This window comes from Marmota flaviventris, chromosome 17 (genome assembly GCF_047511675.1).
Source record: "Marmota flaviventris isolate mMarFla1 chromosome 17, mMarFla1.hap1, whole genome shotgun sequence".
Classification (NCBI taxonomy): domain Eukaryota; kingdom Metazoa; phylum Chordata; class Mammalia; order Rodentia; family Sciuridae; genus Marmota; species Marmota flaviventris.
In genome coordinates, this window is record NC_092514.1 from 40,151,648 (window position 1) to 40,165,686 (window position 14,039).

Genomic DNA, 14,039 nt, shown 5'->3' on the forward strand with positions numbered 1-14,039 from the left:
CGGACACAACATCTTTGTTTGTATGTGGTGCAGAGGATCGAACCCGGGCCACACGCATGCCAGGCGAGTGCGCTACTGCTTGAGCCACATCCCCAGCCCAGATACATTTTATATTAATATATTTTTTTAATGCACACATGAACACACATCCCAGAACTGATCTAAACCAGTGAAGGTTAATCCAGGGGTGCTAAGGGCCACTGTGGCCCTTCAACATTTTTTTTTTTTAAAGGAGGAAAAATGGTCAGGGTGCTGGGGTACCTCATGGAACTGAAAGACTAGCCAAACCCCTCATCTTGGAGAAGGGCAGGAAGCAGAGCAGCGTCAGGAACTTCAGGGCAGAAGTTCATAGGTCTCTTCCTTTGGAACGCTGCCAGAATTTCACCTCTGCTGCAGACACAAGTAGTCTGTTTCTCAGGTTCAAATTTCCAGTCTCTCTGAGAAAGAGTCAGGTGCCATGGGGCAGAGGCAGGCTCATGTATTACCAACATGGCCACTGGGGGCAGTAAAGAGTCAGTTCGCCAGAATCCAATTCATGAGCCAGTTTTCACTAGTTTAATTTCTAGTAGTCATCTAACTTTAATTGCCAGATTTTGTTTTGTCCACTCAACAGCATTTTTTTTGAAAATGTTGGATTCTGTTGAATTCAGCTCCCTGCTTTTGAGCTGGAGAGAGAGGAGTAGAGAGCAGGGGATATCTACTCTATGTTCATGTCCTTAGTGCTACGTAACTCTCTAGTTCCCAACCTTGTCAAAATTATTAAGGCAATGTAGAAAAGGCTGGGGCGGGGGAGGGGGTGGGAAGACTTTTATGCTCTCAGGGAAAAGAAAATTAAGAATCAAATTGGCAATTAAGGACACTTTATTTATTTGCAAGCTTAAGATCTGGATTGAGAGTTTACCCCCAGCCTAACCTAATATCCTTTCTCTGCCTTGCATAATTTAGTATGGAAGCTACAGGAGCACGCCTCTTCTGTTGAGTCTGGTATCCTTTGCATGGCACTTTGAGGAAGACCAAACGTGGGGGTGGGGATGCAGCAATGTCTCTGTTACAGGTTAAAAAGTGATTAACATGGATATTTCCACCCTGGGCTCCCCGATCCCCACCACCAAATTATGTTTTGAAAAAAAAAAGAATGGGAGAAAAAATAGATCCAGGAAAGGGATAAGATAAACAGGAAAAATCAAGAGTTCTATGGGGTTAATGGGCCAAGATTCAGAGACTAGAGATGGTTTGGTTGGTTGGAAACTGGAATATTTAGAACACCTGGTATATTAGTGTAAGGTGAGAAATGGGATGCAGAGCATGAGAAGAAGGTGAAAGAGGTTTTTTTTTTTTTTTTTTTCCTGAATGGAGAATGTATCTTTCCCTGCCCTTAACTTTGACATTTCCTCACAAGGTTGAGACAACATTAAAAATACTTTTATTTTGATCATTGACCTGTGTCTTTATGACTGTGCTACCTCAGACCATAGGGCTCCTTCCTCCACAGACCTGGGCTTGCATGGAGGCCTTATCATCATGGGAGCCAAACTAGGGCTGGCCTTTTTCTGTTCTGATGATTTTAACTGAGACCGAGTTCTTGGGAGGCAGCAAAGGTATTTGGGGATCCTTGATGTAGTCTTGGACCCAGCTGTCATTGGGGTTGGCACAGACTTCTCGGTTCTTCTTGGTGACAAAGCTGTGGAGGCAGAGTTAGATGTCATGGGCTGTGGAGCAAGAAAGGGGGACCAGTCCACATGCCCCCTCCAACTCTCACGGCTCATGTCCCCTATAGTCTCCCTTCAGCTCCCCTATCTGGGTCCCCTTAGACCTCTCTAGTCTCCATCCTCCCCTCTCTTAGTCCCTGCCCCATTCAACTTAGACATTCAGGCTCGGGTTTCACAATGGCTGCCATTGGCTGAAAACACAGGCGTAAGTGGCAAAATCAGGAATTAAACCCTGGTCCCTGAGATTCAAAGCCCAAACCCTTGGCCACTCCCTACTCCACTGCATGGAGACCTCTTGGTCTTATGCAGCCCATTCCTGCCCCAGGGTTTCCCTCCCATTTCCACAGATGTCTTGGCAGGCAAGTGCTTACATGATTGCTGGCAGGTGACAGTTGAGGGCCTCTCTGTATCCTTTCACCAGTTTCTGTGGCAGTGTTTTCTCATAGTATGTCACGCAGCAGGAGGCTTGAATGTTCAACCCCTCAGGGTGTCCTGAAGGAATCACATTGCAAGTTGAGCCAGTGAGATCAAGAGGGAGACCAAGGCTGCTTACCTCCATCTCCCATGGATCGCATGCCACTCCTCTGATGGCAAAGCCACCTGTTTGCAGCTTGATGGGTGATAGGGAAAGAGAAAAAAATGAAACCCTCCAAGGACACACATGGGAAGCCTTCAGCCTCTGAACTAAGTGTCATCTAAATACAAATGGCGCAGAGACTCATCTTTGCTAATGAAACTGGCTTACTTGTGATTCAATTTGGCAAATATGTATTGAGCTCATGTCTTTCTGGGGGGTAAAATGACAAGGCCACCACAAGCCAGGGTAAAAAGAAAGTGAAACATCAAACACTACCATAGAATGTGGTCCAAGGCAGAACAGACTTTGGGACAAGGTGCTGTGGAAACAGAATGAGGGGGACTGAGCCCAATCTTGGTGATTGAGGAAGTACCTAAAGCAGGAGGTGGGTGCCTGGATTGGTTTTCAAAAGATGAGTAGGATCTAGACAGGCAAAGGGTTTGTAGGATGTGGAAGAAAGAAAGAGGCCTGAGGTTGGGGGATCTAGCCATCGCTGAGCAGTTTGGGGTCCCTGGAGGGAGAGGAGGGGGAGGAGGAAGGATGAGGAGGAGATGAAAGGGAGGGAGAGGGATGGGACACACACTGACCAAATCATGGTGAAATCTGGGCTCCAACCTGGAGGCATTAGAGCTGCTGAGGTAGGGAAGAGGGTGAAAGAGGAGCCATGACCAAGAGGAAAAAGTGTACGATTCAGGCCTCAGAGTCAGCTGGGATCAGAATCTTGAATAAATTATTTGAATCATGAGCAATTTTCTCTCTCTCTCTCTCTCTGTCTCTTTGTAATATTAGGGATTGAACCCAAGGGTGCTCTATTACTGAGCTCTTTTTAAAATTTTATTTTGAGACAGGGTCTCACTAAGTTGCTGAGGCTGGTCTAGAACTTGTGATCCTCTTTTCTCAGCCTCCTGAATTGCTGGGATTACAGGTGGGGACCATCATATCTCAGCTATGTGTAGTTTTCTTAATCACTCTAGGTTTCAGTTTTCTCATCCATTAAATGGGGATAAAAAATACTTAAAAAGATCACCGTGAGGATAGTTGAGAAGATGTCTGACCCAGCCCGGCCACAGAAAGCTCAGTTGGTGCTCATTAGAATATCATTGAGAACAAATGGTAGTAATGGCCACTCTTCTTGCTTGGAAACAGCTGTTTTCCTTCTCTCTGAGGTTTGCAGGATGTTGGACTTGATAGGTTAGTGATCTCTTGAGCTCCCCTGACTACTTGCCAGTTGGAGATACGACCCAGGAAGTCAGGCCAGAGACACTCCCATCCCCCAAACCCGCAGAGTGCCAGTAAGTCCTTCTGTGTAGTCTGACCCTGTGTTTCCAACCAGTGACAAACTTTGGGATATCTCAAGAGCGCCCTTTGGCTGATCCATGTTTCAGGAGGACTATTTTCTTTGAGATCTGAACCCACTGCATTGGCCTGACTGATCTTCCCAGAGGACATGGTTGTCCCTTCCCACCCACCAGACACACACAGTTCCTCCATAAGTGACTCTGTGTACAGTTCTTTTATAAGTGATGTTCCTGTCCCTGGTTCTCAAAATAGAGTTTACAAAGACCAAGGTCAGTCACCCTGAGAGTATGTGGACAGATTGCATGATGCACTTGACCTTTGCCCCTCTGTGTGTTGATGCAGGCCCAGCCAGGCCAGACCACAAACTTTGGGAGAAAAGATGGGCTGTGGCCACCCAAGGTTTCTGCATAGAAGGGCTGAGTGTCTTTGTGCTTTTCTTTTTGTCACTAGTACTCATAAATAATGGCAGAGGCAGGGGATAGGGAGTGGACAAATAGGTCCCAATTCCCCCTCTCTTGAGATCCCAAACCTTTCAATGCTCCTCTCTTTGGTCTTTGGTGGGATAGGAGTGAGAAAGGGGGGCACAGATCTCCAAATAGCATACTTGGCCATCCCATGGAGACTCATTTTGTTTATCTGGTAGTCCTAGTAATCCATGGCAGCCGCTGCAAGGAAGTGGGGTGTCTAGTTCAGACTCCCCACTCCTGGGCTTGGACCCAAGTGATGGCTTCTATATTCCTCACCCTCATTTCACTTGCCACACTTACTTACTGCACTGCATTCTCCTCTACTCCTTACTCTTTCCCTGAGACTCCTGCAGACTCCTCAGGAAACCGAAACTCAGTTTCCTAGACCTGCCCATCCCCAGAAGGTTCTAGATCAAGCCCAACTCTACTCACACAGGGGAGGAATTGAGACCCATAGCTGGGGCGAAGGCTGGGAGCGGTCAGAGAGCTGACAGTACTCTTGGTATCCCCTCTCTGCCTGCCACCTGTTCCCCTTTCTCATCCCTGCCTTACGGGGACCAAAGGACTCACTTGGCTGGAAGTAAGAAGCCGACGTGGTGGCGAGGATGAGGAGAAGGAGGGCAGCCACAGAGACCTTCATCTCTCAGCAGGGCAGTACAGCTCCAGGGGACTGCTGAGTGGAGGTGTCCACCTTGCTGCTGGTCGTTGGTGCTCCCACTGCTCAGCTTTCTGGACTCTGACCACTTCAGGAGCGGGTGGAGGAGGAGAAACAGCTGCCTCTGTTTTGGCAGTGGAGGATGGGCGGGAGCTGATGAGTTGGCAGGATTTGAATTCATGTGAGGGGATGATTGGAGGACTGTGTGGCCAGGGGCCACTGCCCGCCACTTTGCATGCCCCATTCTAAGTAATCCTCTCAATAGTGAAGAAGTGATCACTACTCCAAGGCCGCTGGCGCTTAGAGACGGGAGGTCGCAAGGGTTGGAGGTGAATGGGTCAGCAGTACCGAGAACCAGATCTCTTTGCTTTCACAGTGTCACCTACCACCATCTCTGGGTTGAGGAAGGAGGCGGGGTAGAGCAGTCCCAGTTTGCCTCTGGTGACTGGTCTTTGGGAGGGTGAGCAGGGCCCCCATCCCCAGTCTGAGGACACCTGATTGAGCTCAGACTCTTTCTTGTCACAGGTTATGCTACTAATACTCTGATAAAACAGTAAGCCTGATACCTGAGTTCCCATTTGTTGTTGAGGTGCTTGGTTTGTCTGTGTTCTTATTTATCTCTTTGGACCTTAGACTCTGAAGTGTTTTTATATTTCTAGTTGTTGATGGACCTTTATTTTATTCATTTATTATTTTTATGCAGTGCTGAGATTTGAACCCACTGCCTCACACATGCTAGGCAAGCACTCTGCCATTGAGCTACAACCCCAGCCCTCCGGAGTGGTTTTTAGGTGCAGCAGCAGTCTGGGTTTTCCAAATACAGATTCATCGAACCCTGCCACTGTGGCCAATTGTGACCAGCAGAGGCATTCCTACGCTGTGAACCTGACAGGCAGTTTCCATGGTCCTGAGTTCACTGGGACCTGCTCCCCACCCCCATCAATCCTGGGCTCTGGCTGAATTTGCCCCACCGCGTCTTTTCTCTTTCCATTGCCTCAAGACCTGGTCCCAGGTTATGGCAGCAGTCTGTGAAGAGAAAGAAGATGCAGGGGATTTTACTGCTAATGGACTGCAAGCTTCAGAGGCCTAAGGGAAGAGTCAGGAGTTGAGGGCAGCAGGAGGCAGGGCCCCATAGGCAATGTGCAGCTCCTGGGGGCGCCTGCTGTTGCTGTGACTGCTTCCAAATAGGAGACACATCTCATGCAATGAGTCTTGGTGGGTCCCAGGCAGTCAGTGGTGGTAAAACTGTGACATTTTCCTAGGAGAGGGAAGGAGGGTCTGTGAGGTGCTCCCTTGACCTCTGTTCATTGGAAGTGAGGGGGTCTGAGGAAGCCTGGGTGTGCCTTTAGCCCACTGGTCCCTGCTGGTCGCTGCTTTGGCCCACACACTCTTGTCTGTGAAAGGCTGCCAGCCAGGGCAGGGCGGTCATGGTCCCTACACCAGGCACGCTCTTCCTCCAAGTACACGAATTTCCTCCTTAACCCTGAAGATAAATTTAGGAGCCTATTCTTGGGGCGCAGATCTCTTGATTCCTGTCTCATTTTGTCCTTCCTTCCTTCCTTCCATCCATCCATGATGCATCCGTTCATCCATTCATTTAATGAGCACCTGACATGGGCCAGGCTTTCTGCTTGGCCTTGTGGGGGATACAAAACGGAGTAAAGCAAACAGTATAAACTGGTATATGTAAGTGAAGAGGGAGGAACTGTATAAATGTGAATGACTCATTTCTATCCCAGTCAGCAGCAAAGAAAAACATGCGTGCACACACACACACACACACACTCTGGAGTCTGACTATTAAGGAGAGGGTTTCATGAAGATCGGGTAGTGAGTCTTAGCTTCTGTACTTGTTGTGAAGCTTAAATGAGATGGTGCAAACAGGCTGCTTAGCAGGGTGACTCGACTGTGGTAAGCACTGACAACATGGTGCGTGTTACCCCTGGCACACAGGAGGTGTGTGAGGAGGTGGCTTCACCCTGTGTTTCTCTCTTGCTTTCTGCTCAGCTTCCCACTACCCCACTTACAGTCTGGACCTGTTTTCTGGACTCTGGCAAAACTTGTGCACAGTGAGACTTGATGCTGAGGTGCCACACCCAGCTCAGCTCACTGGTGTCACCAGTCTCCTGCCAATGGACAAATTCAGTAGAAATGAACGAGGGCAGGGAAAGGCATGAGGGGTCTTTAATTCAAGGCAGGGCAGCTCCCAGGGGTGGTGGGGGAAGGTTGGGGTGGAGGGGCCTTGGCCTCTTCTTTTCTTTCGGCTGAGCTGAGCCCTTCTCCAGCGCTTCTGGATCACTTAGCTGTCCTCCAGGTCCTTGATACAGTCCTGGACCCACTCATCCTTAGGGTTGGCACAGATGGGGTGCCCCTTTTTGGTGATGAAGCTGTGGAACAATAGGGAGAAGGATTACAAACCAAGGGGTCCAGTGGCCAAGGAGAAAGCCCATCCTCCCTCCCTCCCAAGTCCCTGCTGGGCCAATCCCATCTCTCCTTCCTGTGTTAGCAGCAGCTAGGGGCTGGGTTCTCTTCAGAGACATGCTCTTCAGTCCCTGGGGCTCCAGCACGTGTAGTCTCTGTGTCCCCCTCTTCCCCACCCCCCGGAAGTGATCTTGTGCCTCCTCCTTTCTCCTGATGCCCCCCCCCATCAAGGGGCCAGCATTCAGGTGGCTCTCTCAGCAGGTTTCAGTCATTGAGTCCCCGGTGTGCCCTCTGGCTGCCTCTCCCTGTGTGGACGCACCTGGGAGGCCTTGTAGGAATCCTGTTCCTCTCCAGCCCCTCTCCCCAGGCTCTCCCTCCCCCAGTGTGGTGTGTCGTTGCCACCTACACAATTCCGGACTTGGGACACTCGCTGCTGGTCTCATAATAATCTATAATCCGATGACGCGGGAGTGTGTGGGAAACATAGGTGAAGCAGCACTCTGAGGGGTTGTAAGGTCCTCCTGAGGAGAAAGCAAGGGGCATGCTGAGGTGAAGCCTCCGTCAAGGATACATTGCTGCTACTCCTGCAAGGAGGGAGGAGACAGCCCCGCTGAACTTGGAGGGAGGGCTTTGGAGAAGCTCATCTCTTCTCCCTCTCCTTAGCATTCTTCAGCCCCTTTCCTCCACCCCACATGGGAAGGTCAGCTGATGACGTCCAACTCCAGGCTTGGAAAGCAGTGAACCCCACCTTCTCATTGAGCACACTAGGAAGGTGGGGTTCACTGACTAGGAACTGACTCACAGGGAAGGCTAGTGACTGGCCCAAGATCATGGGACCTGAGCTCCTTACTCAGAAAAGATGCTCCAACTAGGAGTACTTGGAAAAAATGCCAACAGAGCTCAAGAGACATGTCATTTGGGATGCGGCTCCACCCAGTCCCTTGTCCTGTCCCCATTAAGCCCATGGACTGCAGAGAAGGAAGAAGGTCCACACCAAACTCTTGAGGACAATGGTCATGGAGTCAGGACACCCCAATTCTAACCCATCTTCACCTTTTCTATGGGCGGTGACCATTTTATTTTCCCTCTCTGTTTCCCCCACTGTAATTGGACTGTGTCGGTGGACTTTACACTGAGCTTTCTTTGGCTATATTGGGGGAACTGCTGAATTTAAGAGCAGTGTCCTAGGGATCTCATTTAACCCTTTTTCCTGTATTATATACTGGCTTCCATGGAAGATTTTGCTTGAAGAAAAAGTTTCGTGGTCTAAAAGTTCTAAAAATCACTGGATTAGTTGACTCTTCAGCTATTTTCTGACTGTGAAATTTCACAGCTCTTATAAGAGATGCAAGGGAGTGATAGTGAGGTCACCTCAAACTTGAATTCCAGGGGTAGCGGGAAGGGCCCTGTACGAACAATCTCATACTGTGGTTATAGAGTCAAAAAATCAGGTGTGTGCATGTGATGTGCCCAAGCTGGACAGAAACATGAGTGGGCACTGCAGTGGCATCAGAGGTCACTGGATGTCGGGGCAGATGCTTGGGTGGAAAGAGAAAGGTCTGGTCCTGCACCCAGCCCTATGCCAGGCAGCATCCTCACTATCCAAGGAATGGACTAAGGGATCCCTGGTCCCTAACGCCCACTCAGGGCTCTGACTCTACCACCTTTGTTCTCTGAGCTGACAAATGACTTTTCAAAGAGATCAAACTGTCCATATTTGCCTCCATTAATTTTCAACTAATTTTATTTCAACAACCTTCTGCATTCCCCTCCAGTTTCTGAAAACAGAAACACGGTGAAGTCAGGACACCCCAATTCTAACTCATCTTCACCTTTTCTTTGGACTGTGACCATTTTATTTTCCCACACGGTAAGTGAGGACTTTGGACTGGGTCAGTGGATTTTACACTGAGCTTTCTGTTCTGGGGGCTTCTGTGGCTATATTGGGGTAACGGAAGGGCAAGGAATGGTTTTGGCTTTCCGATAAGGCCGCTCATCCTAAGAATTAAATTGCAAAAGGGTGGCCCGGACAGGAGCCCCCACTGTTGTGGCTCTTCTAGTCCATACCCAAGTAATACTGCACTCACAGGGCATGGGTGACACCAGAAATAGGTTGGGCGCAAATCTCAGGGTGAGGAGGGTGCTGATAGACAAAATGGCCTTGAAGGGTTCCAAACCCTGCTCCTAACCTCCCTGGGATAACACCGCCCCCCCCCCCCCCCCCAAAAGCATAGGCTGCTTTTATGCTTATTGGCAAAGAGAGGAATTGAGGGAGTGGAGAGGAAGGCTGGCCTACATCTTGGCCTTGAGGAGAAGGGTCCTGGAGTGAGTAAGGAAGACACCAGTTTAAGAAGATGGCAGACCCCCTACACCCCACCTCTCCAGCCATCTTACTCTGCTTATTTTCCCACAGGGACTGGATTGGAAGGAAGACAAAGTGTTGCACTCACGTGAGGAGGATGCGACCTTGGCCTCTAGGACAACAGAGAAAAGGAGGAGGAGGAGGAGGGAGACGGTGGCCATGGAGAATTTCTTCAGGAGGAGAGCTGGCCTGCTGGGGGCTTCCGAGGCTCCTGGGGTGAAGAAGTGTTGAGAAATGATCACTGAGGCAAATATATATGTATGTATGTATGTGTATATATATATATATATATATATATATATTTTTTTTTTTTTTTTTTCAAATAAGGGAACTGAGATTTTGAAAGAAAGCAGGAAGCAGCAGATGACTCAGCGATTTCACATCCTGAGGATTTGTTGAGGGTGGTGTGAAGGATGCACGGAGAGCCAAGATTTCAGGCAGGAAATTGCCTCCCATCCTCAGCGGGAATAACTCCTCTGATGTAAGCCCTTGCCCTGACGTGGGTCACGAGATAGGGGCTGGGGCACTGTCTCAGCCTCAGCCAAAGATCTCAAGGCTGGGATGTGTCCTGTGCCCAATTCCAGTTTCAGGTCTCCTAATAAGGGCAGGTGGGGCGTGATGATTCTGGATCTGGAGACCAGAGGACATTTGGGATAGTGAGTTGAGGTCTGGAGTCTCCCTTCATTGATCAGAGCCAGGACTCCCTCACCTAAGTTCTGAAGCAGTTCCCAGCCTCATCCCCATCCCCCTCTCCACAGGGGGAGGATGTGTAAAGAAGAGCAATGATGCTGAGTAGATAACTCATTTATGGAATGATGGCTGCACACCATAGCCACTGTCCCAAAGGCACTATGAATTCAGTCTTTATAACAACAGTTGAGGAGACTGAAGCTCAGAAGCCAAGCACAAGCTTTGACACTTGATAAGTGGAGCTGGCATTCAAACTCAGTCTGGCTTTGAAATCTGTGTGCTCTAAAGAAATATGGTCGCCCCAACTAAACTCTCCCAAAATGTCCAGGCTGGCTTGGGTTCTCTATAAGAGCTTTAATTTTAGCCCCTTCTGAGCTCAGGGAAGGGATCCCTTTGGCGCCTCCTCCTGCTTTCTGACTTTTGCTCCAGAGAAGCTTGGTGGAAAACTTGGAGGATGCTCACTGCAGGGACAGCTAGCAGGTTTTATTGATTAGTGGTGAGCGGGAGCCCTGTACTAGAAACTATTCTGAGGCTGTGTCCAGGTCCTCAGGAAGAAGTCCTGTGACTGGTGTGTGTGGTCTCTGTGCAGCTTGTCCTCTGTATACCTGCCATCCTTAGGTTAGTCTAAGCTGGCCATTGACCAAATGGAAACCAGGGATAAGACGAGGCCAGTGACTTCTCATGTTCACATGAGATCCCACTCTGCAGACTCAGTCTACTGGCCCTCACCATGCTCTTCTTGGGGGGCATTTTGTCCATTTTGTTTGCTGTTGTGGTTACGTAGCTGTTTAATCTCTTTTCACCTGGAATCATCAGGGCAGGGAACATCCATTGTTCATCTTTGTCCATTCATGTAAGAGATGATTTATAAATGCATGTTTTAAAGGAAAAATGAATAAATAAATCAAACCAGGTTATTCATGTGTATGGTATAGGAAATGGCTGACTTCTCAAGGTTAGGTGTGGAGACAGTCATTAATTTTCTTTATTTGTTACCATTCGTAACTGCACTGTTTAACTCTTCAAATAAAATGACAACAGTTGTCATTAGGAACAATCTCAGGAAACAAGTTGTTTCTGGGGAGAATATGAGTTGGGAAGAGAAAGTGTTCACTCTTGTTTTCATGAAGGTCTAGCCCACCTGCCCAGGAAATCCCTTCATTTTTCCACCAGTTATGGAGTTCTGAACTGCATCATTCTGGATATGCTAACTGCTCTACTAAACAACCCAGGGGATTAAACAAAATGAAGGCTTATTTTTTCCACATGTCATGGTCTCATGAGGTGAGCAGGGGGGCAAAGACCTGTGTGTTGGGGAGAGCTATTTCCTGCGCTCCTTCAGGAACCAGGGCTTTTTCTATCTTGTGATGCCACCATTTGCAGCCTAAGTCCTCTGAGCTTATGACCAAAAGGGAGAGACCAAGGAGGACTGAGAGATTTTCATGAACCAGTTCTGGAAATGATATAAAATTACTGTCACCCACAAGACAGTAATTTTAGCCAATATCAAACCACCTCACTCCCACCTGATGATAAATGGGTTGAAAATACACAACATTATGACCAGGAGGAAAAGGAATATAGTTGGTGACCACATCACTTTTTTTTTAAAAAAATTATTTTTTAGTTATAGGTGGACACAATATCTCTATTTTATTTTTATGTGTGGTGCTGAGGATCGAACCCAGTGCCTCACGCATGCTAGGCGAGCGCTCTACCTCTGAGCCACAACCCCAACCCCTACATCACTTTTTTAAAATGTAATTTTATGCCATTCTTTGGCCTTTTCCTATTCCTACTGAATCAAATTTCAAAGGGTGGAACCAGCAGTGTGTGTGTGTGTGTGTGTGTGTGTGTGTATGTGCACGTGCGTGTGTGGGTGTGTGTGTGGGTATGTGTGGTGCTGGGGATTGAACCCATGGCCTTGTGCATATGAGGGCAATCTGTTTTTTAATAATGATTCTTATGCCTGGTAAGGTTTCAGAAGCCCTTATCTGTGTAACAGATTTCTAGCTGCATTATATTATTTTCTTTCTTTCTTTTTTTAAAAATTTTATTTATATATAACATATATAGAGCTCAATTTTTCATATCGCTGGTTGTATAGATAGTATACTCACACCAATCTGTGTCCTCATACATGTACTTTGGGTAATAATGATCATCACATTATATTGTTTTCTTTAGCCCTTAGACAATGTAATTTAGGCCTGGGGAGTCCCAGACTGTTTGCCTCCAAGTCTAAATAGCCTAATCTTTTTAGTCCAGTGTTGTATAATAATTTTGGAGATTTAGTGATGAATTAGATGTAATTTTTATACCCAAGTATTATATCATTTTTTCATTTTCAGTCTCCTCTATGGATTGAGGTATTTTTAAAGTACAGCAATTTAATGTGTTTTCTTCTCATCATTTTCCTAATGTGTAGCACAATGGATAACATAAAATAGCCACTCAATAATAATTTGTTTGAGTGACATAAATATCTATTTTAGAATTCCTGAGAAAGGGGTGTTGGCAGAAGAAACTTGTGTGGAATGACTTGGCTAGTTCCCACTTCAGGGCAGCTGGGAGCAGGGTTTGCACAATTCTCTAAACCAAGAAGGAATCTGCCGAGGGAGTCTTCCAGAGGGGATCATGGGCCAAGCAAGAATTGTGCAGTTCCCCAGCTCACAAAAAGCCCCGCCCCATCCCTCAGTTTATCCCCCAGATGTTAATCTGACCACCTCAGTGAAAGCCTGGCAAATGCACTTCTCCTTTCTCCCCATCCAGCAGAACCAGAGCTCCTATAATCAGAATTTGCATTTATAGCCAGAGAACTAGGGACTTCTACTTATGCTGAGAATAGCATCATGGGGAGAAAAGCAAGGCATTTCTGAAGACCCTGCATGGTCCACCAGTTAGCCCACCTACCTGCTATCCACACCTCTTTAAGTGCTGTCTCTAAGCAAGGTCCTAGGACACCTGCAGAAGAATCACCCAGGACACTAGTTTAAATTGAATGCACTTGTGCTTTATCCCTTCTCTCCAATCACTTCCCGCCAATCCCTCCCCATCTGCACCAAAAGTCAGCTGTCTGAGGTCAGTAAAGAATTCTTGGAAATTAAATATAGAAAGAACAATACTAAAGACAAAAGAAAATTTCTATCACACAGGATAAAGTGTAAAATATGAGGGAAAAGTTAAGACTCATAAGGGATAGATGCACAAAATCCAATACCCACCGGTTGTTCTAGAAGCCTACGATAGCATGAATGGAGAGAAGAAAATAAGGAACCCACAGGAAAAAAGTTGAGTTAAAATAAGGCTCAAGCCTTCAGAGTAAAAGGCTAATTAAGGGAATAGCAGGGATGATGAATAAAGGACACATTTAGATACATTTTGGTAAAATGTCTGAATTTCAAAGATAAAAGGAAATTTCCTAAAAGTTCTAAGGATGTATTTTTATTCAGTTAATAATAAATCAGCTGGCTTTGGAATTTTGGTGTTATATGATATAGGAGAAGATGATTGAGCACTGTCTACAGAGAGAAAATGATCTTGAAAGAGGACTTTCATAGTCAGATGAGCTATCAAAAGGTTTTGACCCTCAAAATCCCAGAAAGTTTATTGTTTGTATCATTTGGAGTTCCTTGTTGCAAAGCAGTAGAATATGACTCTGGCTGATTGAAGCAAAAGAGAAATTTATCACTAAGATTTTGAGTAGTACCCAGAAATATCAAGAAAGCTTGAAAAAATGGGTAGACACCTAAAGAGAGCCGCTTGATTGCCACAGCCAAAATGATGCACCGGGAGTCAGTAGTGTGGATACTGCCACCTCTGCTGGGCACTGAAGCTAGCGGTGCCAACCTCCAGAACT

General features: G+C 47.1%; 2 protein-coding genes across 3 annotated transcripts; both read right to left on the minus strand.

Moving 5' to 3' along the window:
* Positions 1-876: 876 nt before the first annotated feature.
* On the minus strand, positions 877-4,776 carry Ccl16 (C-C motif chemokine ligand 16). The gene is made up of 3 exons (XM_027923804.2): positions 4,623-4,776; positions 2,081-2,201; positions 877-1,681 (listed from the first exon to the last, which is right to left on the minus strand). The coding sequence occupies exons 1-3, from the start codon at positions 4,690-4,692 to the stop codon at positions 1,534-1,536; spliced, it is 339 nt and encodes a 112-aa protein (XP_027779605.2). The 5' UTR covers positions 4,693-4,776; the 3' UTR covers positions 877-1,533.
* A 2,097-nt stretch (positions 4,777-6,873) lies between these two features.
* Positions 6,874-9,740, minus strand: Ccl14 (C-C motif chemokine ligand 14). Of its 2 annotated transcripts, none has more exons than XM_027923813.3 (3): positions 9,579-9,740; positions 7,535-7,649; positions 6,874-7,094 (listed from the first exon to the last, which is right to left on the minus strand). In XM_027923813.3, the coding sequence occupies exons 1-3, from the start codon at positions 9,649-9,651 to the stop codon at positions 7,007-7,009; spliced, it is 276 nt and encodes a 91-aa protein (XP_027779614.1). In that variant the 5' UTR covers positions 9,652-9,740; the 3' UTR covers positions 6,874-7,006. The 2 variants fall into 2 exon arrangements, with proteins under 2 accessions (XP_027779614.1, XP_027779615.1); XM_027923814.3 differs by having other exon boundaries at positions 7,535-7,712; positions 9,579-9,668.
* Between the last annotated feature and the right edge of the window lie 4,299 nt (positions 9,741-14,039).

Bases quoted from the DNA above. Each gene is read 5' to 3' on its own strand.
- Ccl16 (XM_027923804.2), bottom strand. From the start codon at position 4,692: ATGAAGGTCTCTGTGGCTGCCCTCCTTCTCCTCATCCTCGCCACCACG. The intron at 2,202-4,622 runs GTGAGTCCTTTG...TGATTCCTTCAG, and splicing joins GGCTTCTTACTTCCAGCCAA to GACACCCTGAGGGGTTGAAC. The intron at 1,682-2,080 runs GTAAGCACTTGC...CTGCCTCCACAG, and splicing joins TGTCACCTGCCAGCAATCAT to CTTTGTCACCAAGAAGAACC.
- Ccl14 (XM_027923813.3), bottom strand. From the start codon at position 9,651: ATGGCCACCGTCTCCCTCCTCCTCCTCCTCCTTTTCTCTGTTGTCCTA. The intron at 7,650-9,578 runs GTGAGTGCAACA...CTTTCTCCTCAG, and splicing joins CAAGGTCGCATCCTCCTCAC to GAGGACCTTACAACCCCTCA. The intron at 7,095-7,534 runs GTAGGTGGCAAC...ATTGTTCCACAG, and splicing joins TGTCCCAAGTCCGGAATTGT to CTTCATCACCAAAAAGGGGC.